This window comes from Pteronotus mesoamericanus, unplaced genomic scaffold (genome assembly GCF_021234165.1).
Source record: "Pteronotus mesoamericanus isolate MK-2021 breed Mesoamerican mustached bat unplaced genomic scaffold, CSHL_Meso_final contig_48, whole genome shotgun sequence".
NCBI lineage: Eukaryota > Metazoa > Chordata > Mammalia > Chiroptera > Mormoopidae > Pteronotus > Pteronotus mesoamericanus.
The window spans coordinates 2,747,541-2,756,490 of NW_026555180.1; the positions used below are offsets into that span (position 1 = coordinate 2,747,541).

Sequence of the window (8,950 nt, forward strand, 5' to 3'; positions counted from 1 at the left end):
TTAAGACCAGTCATCACAGCTTTGAGTTCATTTGCAAGTCTTATAGAATTTGAAATTTATTTCAAATAATTATAAATATTATAACACTTCTTAAATTGCTAAAAGTCACCCAGTTACTCAAAGTCTGACAATAATGGAACAGGAGATAATAGGTTTTATTATCAGGCTAGTAGCCTTAAGGTTTGGAAAGCCTTTTGAAATCATGTAGCCTAAACTCTCATTCATTTTCTAAATGAGAAAATTAAGACTCAATATATCTGTATGTTGACACAGGGGTAGGGGCAGAGTTGATTCTAAAAATCTACTTCTCTACAAATATCAACTGATTTCACATCTATGACCAAAACAGGTCCAGGTCAAGAGAAACTTGCCAGAAGACTCCTATTGTCAAGACCCTAAAGGGTCATAATATTGATGCCAAGAGGCTATTTAGTTGCAATATAGTTGCAAGGCTGCAAGGTGAAGGCTGAGCGGCCTGAGGAATAGAGTTTGAAGAAGCCACACAGACAAATGTGTAACACTATATTCTGAGAAGTTCAAAGCTGGACTTTAGAAATGGAGTGATGTTATTTCTAAATAACCCAGAAAAATCTATAATCACACTGGGTTATTTCTGCATATCTTTCTAAGTAACTAAAAGAAAAAGAACGAAAAAAGTACATTTGTAGACTTGCATAGCACAGTTAACAAACCCAAACTGCAGTATTTACATTCTTTTGAATAAGCATGGGACATTCACAAAAGTGAAACGTATGCTCGGCCCTGAAGCAAGTCCCACCAAATTTCAAAGTATTTACAACATAGGGAGTGAATCCTCTGCCACAGTGCAATTAAGCTTAATATCACAAACAGAAAAGTAACTAAAAAAATCCACTATATTTGTAAATCAGACAATTCTTAGAAATAATCCAGAGTTCAAAGAAAAAATAACTTTAAGAACTAAAGATTACTTTTAACTGTATGATGAAAATATAATATATCAAAAGTATAAAGCAGTTTAAACTGAGTTTAAAGGGAAATGACAATTTTAAGGCTTATAATTAATGAATAAAATTCCTTTTCATAAAATTATTAACATAACAGCAAATTAAAACCAAAAATAAAAATAAAGGGGGGAAATTAGATAAGAGCAGAAATTAATAAAACAGAAAACTAATGAGAGAGAGCAATTTCAGAATTAGCACTTTGAAGAAACTCTTCAAGTTGATAAACCCCTAGCAAAGATAATCAACAAAAAAAAAAAAAAAAGAGAGAGAGAGAGAGAAATGGAAATAAATGCCTCCAGATGTGAAAAAGAAGTCATCACTACAAATCTTATAAACAATAAAAAGATAGTAAGAGTATCTTATGAACAATTTCAGCTCAATAATTTTTAAAAAATATGTAGATAAAATGAAAATTTCTAAACAAGCTCAATGTGCTAAATCTGCTATAAGAAGAAACAGGAAATCTGAGTAATTCTATAATTAAAGACACTGAATCTGTAACTGAAAACTCTTCCCCCAGAGAAAGTCTCAGTCTTACATAATTTTACTCCTAAATTCTAAAGCATGTTAAAAGAGCCCGGACAAGTATAGCTCAGTTGGTTAGGCATCATTCCACAAACCAAAAGGTTGCTGGCTCAATTCCAGGTCAGGGCATGTGCCTGAGTTGTAGGTTTGGTCCCAGTTTGCACATGTTGGGGCCCCTGTCGGCGTGCATGTGAGAGGAAATCGATGCAACTGATTTCACCCCCTCTTCTTCTCCCTCCTTTTCCCTCTCTATAAAAATAAATAAAGAAAACCTTTAAAAAATAAACAAAATAAAAGCATGTATAAGAAGAAATAAAATCAATCTGAAACATTTCTAGAAGAAAGTAAGGATTACGTCCCAATTTATTTTATAAGGTCAGCATACCCTTTATACCCAAATCTGACAAGGACAAAGCAAGAAACAAAACTTACAGACCAATCTCTTTATGATTTGGATGAAAAAAATCCTAGACAAAATATCAGTAAGCCAAATCTGGCAATGTATAAAAAGGGTTACACGTCATTTCAGATTATTCTGGTACTGCACCATTGGTATAACATTCACAAATCAATTCTTGTTATTCAGTATAGCAACAGAATTTATAGGTATATTGAAAAGGCAACTGATAAAATTTAACATCCATTCATAAAATTTCAAGCAAACTAAGAGAACTTTCTCAATCTGATAAAGGCCATTTAATCCTAAAACAAACATCACACTTAATGGAAAAATATTGAAAGCTTTTTCCAATATAATGACACAAAGATGCTGTTATTGCCACTTCTGGAGTGGTGATAACACTATAGTAGATTAATAACACCGGAATGGTAATAGCTTCTAGATCACTCTGAAGGTCCTAGCCAGTTCACTGAATATGAAAGAAAACATCAATGTTACAAAGGCAAAAAAGCACGAAATAAAACTGTCATTAATCCACAAACAACATGATTTATGTACATATGATATACAAAAGAACCTATAGATCCATTATTAAAATAGACAGATGAAATTACCAACATTGTGAGATAAAGAAACAATAAATAGAATATTGCTATATAAAACCATCCATTGCAATAACATCAGAAAACATCAATTTTCTAAAAATTATTTAATAGAAAACATGCAAGATGTCTACACAAAAATATTATACAACATTGTGAGAAATTAAAGAAAACCAAATATAGGGATATACTATGCTTATCATTTACAAGACTCAAAACTTTAAAGATACCAATCCTAAAAAAAAGGAAAAAGAAAAAACCTCACATACTGGCAAATGTGTGTTTAAAGACAGGAATAAGGGCATTCATTGCTACATTTTTTCACTTTTTGTGCAATTCTCTATTATGTTCTTGTAAATTTTCTGTGAATTTGGAATTATTTCAAAGTAAAAATATATAGTTAAATATGTATCATATCTATATATTAAGGAATGTGAAACATAGTACAGAGGATGAATAAAGTCAAAAAGAATGGTTCTTTGAAAGAAGTGATAGAAGTTAAAGAACTGGCAAATATGGGGGGCAGGGCAGACAGGCAGAGAGAGGAGAGACATTGTAATGGGTATTAAAAGATGAAAGCTTATTGCAGAATCAGATATTAAAAGAGAAGATAAACAATTCCTTGCCAGAGTATTAATGAAATGGACAATTTCCTTGAAAATAAGTTCTTACCCAAACTCATTCAAGAAAAAAATAAGAAATTTGGATAATCCTATCACCATTTAAGAATTTGATTTAATAGGTGGAAATCTTCCCGCAAAGCAAACTCCTTACTTAGATGGTTGTACTAGCAAGTGCCAGCAAGCAGGGTTGCGGAAAACTAATTTCAGCCATAAATGACTAGTCAGTGCTCCCCCACACCAAGAATTCTGTCTTATGCATTATTATTTGCCAACAGAGTCAAGAAAAAAGAATCTCTGAAGGTGAAGACACAAGGTGCAGAAAGGTGAGTATAGGATTCCCTTATTGCATAAAAAAGAAAGGGATAAGATGTATAGTGTCATTTGCTTATACAGCATTATACAAAGAAAACGCAAAAAATGCAGGAAACTAGTAGTAGTAGCTACATGTTAGGGAAGGTGCCGTGGGCCCACCCAGGACAAACATGGATCAGGAGTGGAAGGGAGGCTTTCCAGAGGGTGGCTTTTTATACTTTGTGGTTATTAACTGATGTGCATGCAGTGCCCATTCAAGCAAACTAATCTGTTAGGGTAAAAGAAAATAGCCAAGGAGAGTCTGAAAAATAGGGATAATAGTGGGGAGGTAGTAGATGAAAATAATAAAATATATGAGGCTATAATAACTATAAATTTAAAAATAAGTAATTAACAAGTAAACTTACCAATAGCAATCAGCTATCTGACAGATCTGTCTTAGGTACACATATCTCTTTACTAACCCTGCCTTAAAAATACAACTTAAGTTGAAAAAAAGAAGTGGGTTTTAAAGAAGAGGAGAAAAAGTATCAATAGGATTTTTTAAAAATTTTTTACCTTATACCACTTTACTGAATCCAAATCACAACTCTTTGGGAAGTTCAGATGACAAGTAAGACTGCCATTTTTTCCAACATGTAATATTTGTTTGTACTCATCTGATAAATTCATTTGACTGTTTCTGGAAGTAGCACACTGATTTTCATCAAACACAGTTAAGTTTACATGTATTCGGTGACACATATTTGTATTACTGGAAGAAAATAACAAATTAAAATCTAATAAATTCAAACAATTACAAAATCAAATGATTCTGTATATCTTCAAATATAATCAAAATAATCTTCAAGGTACTGTGCAAACCCTCTGCCTCACACAAGACAATACATATCTCACAAATCATTAATTACAAGAAAAAATTATTTATATAGTGGAAACACTGGGTAACACCTTAACCAAGTAATCAAAATGAACATCACCAATGAGGGGCAAATATGCCTCTGAGAGGTTTCTGAAGAGGACACAACTTTCATAGTGTTCCAACCATGGAGGCTCATGGAGAAATACCTGGCAAACCCAAATTAAGGGATATAATATAAAATAATTGCCTGTACTCCTTCAAAATATCAATGTCATGAAAAACAGACTGAAGAACTGTTCCACATGAAAAAGATTAAACATACATGGCAACCAAAGGCAATGCTTGGTTTTGAATTGAATCCTCTGCTAGAAAGGAAAGAAAAATATTTATATTGGTCAGCACTAAGACTATTGATAAAATTATAATATGGATCAAGGATTAGATTTTTAAAATGTTGTATGGCAGTAAAATTCCTAAATGTGTTAACTATACTGTGATTATGTAAGAAAATATTCTTGTTGATAGGAATATACATTGACATATTAAGGAGTCAAGAGACATGATACAAACAACTCAAATGATGTGGGGAAAATGATTTAGGAAAAATATTGGGTATAATATACATATATATGGAGAGAGAATTATGTAAATGTGGAAAAATGTTAAATAATTAGGGAATCTAGATAAAGGATAGATGAGAATTCTCTATTATGTTCTTGTAAATTTTCTGTGAACTTGAAATTATTTCAAAGTAAAAATATATAGTTAAACATGTATCATATCTATACATTAAAATTTTGTGAAAATTCATATTTATTTTCTTCCATGACAGACAATATCTATAATTTCTTTCTATGAAAGATGATTTTCCACATTTCACAGCTCCCAGATTTAAATATTTTAAATCTGGTCTAGATTTAAAAGTGAATTTGTATGACAAACAATCTCCAACTCTAGTTATTTGTAGCTGAGAATAAAAACAGGAGGGCAGACCTCCCTAAAATGTCAGCAAGTAAAATTGTGGAAAGAGGCCAGGCAAATGGGCTAATGGCCGCTTCTACTTGTGTACCACTAAGAAATTTTGGCCCTCAAGTTGACCTGACATATGAAAATGAGGAATCTGACATGAACCAGAGTGGGGCACAGGCCATCCTGGGACAGAGAAAGGGACCAGGAAATACCATAGAAACAAAACAAGAGAGAATGCAACTTTGTTTCAGGGGTACCTACTTCACACATGATCTCAGCTATTTTTCACTTCAACCGTATCAGGCCTGTGTGACTTCCACTATGCAGATAAGAAAACCAAGGCTCAGAGAGGTCAAATAATTTGTTAAGGTTAAGGTCATGAATGTTAATAAGGGAAAGCAACAAAATTGGGGCCCTCAGGCAAAATCTGGTCCACAGATGTGTTTTATCTGAGACACACACAAAAAGTTTATTAAAAAGTTACGCGTGCACGCACACACACACACTAATTTCCAGGTTTTCTTGAAAAACTACAAAATATACTTGAGCTGAATAGACTGCCGCCTTTGGTGGGGCATGTTTTCCAGTTCACTACAGTCCCCACCAGGCTCAGTAATCTCTCACCAGACCTGTGTCATTCACTTATACAGTTGCTTTCTAGCACAGGACTTAGCATTGGGTTTGGAACATACATGGTGCTTAGCCACTGTTAAATTTCCATTGCAGATGCTTTACAAAAAAGTGCTCAAAGGAGGCTTATTCCTATCTGGATGTGCCACTTATCACAAAAACTGGCATTCCAAGAAAGTAGGCAGCAACAATAATATTGGAATACACAGATTTTTTTGTAAGCTGGTCTGGCTGTGCATCACTTCCATGGAAAAAGCTGCATTTCATATTCCAACAACTGATTTACAAATATGTTTGGTTTTAAAGTGTGTTCATTGGAAATTGTCTTATAGCAATTGTAAAACTACGTTATATTCTTCTCATTGAGTTTTCTATACTTAATAATTTCTTAAGAATTTTCCTAAAAGAATTATATATATAATGTATATATATAATGTATATATATATACATGAGAGAGAGTGCTAGTTCTATTTCAGTGAAGAACTTACTTTATAACACATTGGTAGATTCCAGAATCCCCCCATGCCAAGGGGAGAAACAAAATCCAGTTTTGATCCTGGTAAACTCTAGTCTGCATGTTTTTGGATATCGGAATTTTGCTAGGATATTTATACCAAGTTACATGTGCTTTCCCAGAGGTTAATGGAGGGTATGTGCAATTAAAAGCAAAAGGCTGGTTTACTGAAGGTGTCTCATTTTGCACACTAATGTCCCGACATTCATCTAGGAAATGAAAGAGAAAAAATAATAATGAAAGAGAAATTTAATGTTTGTTTATTAGTAGTTTTAACAAGTGTCTCAATTTCCTAGCCAATTTTATTTGAGAGTTTTTTCAGTGTGGGGCTCACCTAAAAAAAAAATAAGTAGTCTGTTGATTTGAAAGCATCAAAGTCCTTCCTATGTGTTCATAGGACAGAATTTACTGTTTGTACCACACAGTCTTGTTCAGCATCTAGAATGATTGATTCCCTTTTCCTTCCCACTTCATTCTTTCATCCTTTTGGGTCAGAGGAAATGTTCCTTCTCAGTCTTAATTTTCCTGTTTTCCTTTTATTCTGCCACTCAGCTATTTCACTCTGTCTTAAATAAAAGCCATATAAAATGTGTACCTTATTCCAAAAAGGATTGTTTAAAACTACTCAGTTTAAAGTTCGTTTCTACCAAATTGCTTAGTTTCATTCTTGGAAGAAATTTGTCTTTTGATGGTTTCTTTGCTTTTATCCTGGGTCATAAAATGACTCTGCCATGTAAAACATCCATGTGAACCCATTAACTCAAGTTTTGACTTGCAAATTTTCTTCATCCTCCTCTTCATGAAAGTCACCTCAAAGCTCACAGGTGACATCTGGGACTGAGCATCAGACACTTGGAAATGAAACTCCCATTTAGGGAATTCTGCCTGTTCCACTGGGAGAGTGTAATCAGCAAGGCTCAGAGTCCCACGGACCGCCCAGGTCTGCACAGCAAGCTCGCGCAGAGCGTCAAGGAGGCACTTGGGTGAGGGGCACCTCCGAGACCTGAGAACAAATCCAACATACCTCTAATCTGAAGTGGAAGCACTATGAACACACAGCACAGCAGCAGGAATACCGTCTCCACATCAGGCTTCTAGGAAGAGAGAAGAGGGTGGGAGGGGAAGAGGCGGGGGCCTAATCCTGCGACTTCTGAACATCAGACTCCCCAAGTCAGGCCACTGACTTTCCCTTCTTCGCCTGAAGCCCTCTAACTTTGGCCCCACATTTACCTTGAAGTACCCTGCGCAAAAACTGCTCCCTCCCCTATCCCCTTCCTTTCCTCAGGGCCCGACCTTCAGTATCTCAGGTGGAGAGGTGTCCGTGGGTCGGCTACAAGGGTGCAGTGGGGGAAGTATGGATATGGTTGTTGGAGGAGCGGGGTTCCCTCCTCGGACTCTCCTTCGTTCCCTGTGGGGACGCGATGACATCCCCTTCTGCCATCTGGCACAGCGAGGCAGAATCTACATCCTGCACCCTGTGAGAGGGCGCGCTTCCCAGCCCCCCTCAGCCGAGGCCCCTGGTCCTGGTTTGGCTCCCGGGGTCCCCATCCTGCATTGCACATAGCCTACTCTCCTGCACGTCCTCGACTTCAGGGTCCGCAAGGCCAGCTATCTAAATCGACACTCCAAATACCTGCTCACCAGAAAGAAGCCAGCTTAGGTCTACCTGGGAAAGGCCGGCAGGAAAAGAGGGAGAAAGACGAATGCGTCTGAACTGGCAGGTAGACGCAAGCTCCACACCTCCTAGAGATGACATCTGCTCTCCCAAGGTCGCCCCGGTGGTAGGGACACTCCCAGGAGTCCCACTCTCTGGCTTCCAGGTCGCTCACATTTTTGCCACCTTTCCCCCTTTACACCTACCATCGGTGCCCACCCGTGTGCGGCTCCACCACGGACTCCCAGACGCGTGTCTACCCGTGGGACGAGATCTGAGAGTGCAGAAGTTCTGGAGAGCGGAGGATCTGACACCCAGGGACTTAACCGGGTCTCGCATTTTCGCAAGGCTGTTTCTTTGCCACCGTGGGTGGGGCAGGTTTACCTTCCCCAAGGGAAGTGTACGAAGGAACATGGTATCACACTAGGAAGTGGTTCTGAAGGCTTGTTGCCTAATTTTCTGGCAGCTCACCGGTAATGTCTGCTTAAGTCTATTCTGAATTGTCCTTGTAAATTAATTATTCATTCCTTTCCAAACCCCAAGTGAGCAGTAATTGCATGACCTGCATTGTACCCAAATGTTAGTAAGAACATTTGGCTTGTAAGAAATATAATTTTTCTGCCAGAACACACTTGTTAAATATGGAAATCAGGCATCCCATGATGATGCTCAAATTCCTGGAGCACAAAGACTGCTCTGGTCTGAAACTTCAGAATAGGAGGCTATCAACAGGGACCTGTTGCCCTGGCCAGTTAAGTGACACCCCAGAGATATCTCTCATGGCACTGAGACTTAGATTTACAATATAAATTGTAATTGCCATTCAAGAGATTTCTGGTCTCTGTTGGATTTGAGAAAGTGAGACAGAAACG

At 36.9% G+C, this 8,950-nt stretch overlaps 1 protein-coding gene across 1 annotated transcript in view; it reads right to left on the bottom strand.

Annotated features, from left to right (window-relative positions):
- The window catches only part of IL1RL2 (interleukin 1 receptor like 2), a 34,899-nt gene extending 26,482 nt beyond the window's left edge, over positions 1–8,417 (bottom strand). Inside the window, 6 exon segments of the mRNA XM_054578034.1 lie at positions 4,007–4,202; positions 6,399–6,633; positions 7,449–7,518; positions 8,058–8,133; positions 8,135–8,264; positions 8,339–8,417. Of these exon segments, the coding sequence (XP_054434009.1) occupies positions 4,007–4,202; positions 6,399–6,633; positions 7,449–7,518; positions 8,058–8,133; positions 8,135–8,264; positions 8,339–8,417 (786 nt within the window).
- Positions 8,418–8,950: the final 533 nt, after the last annotated feature.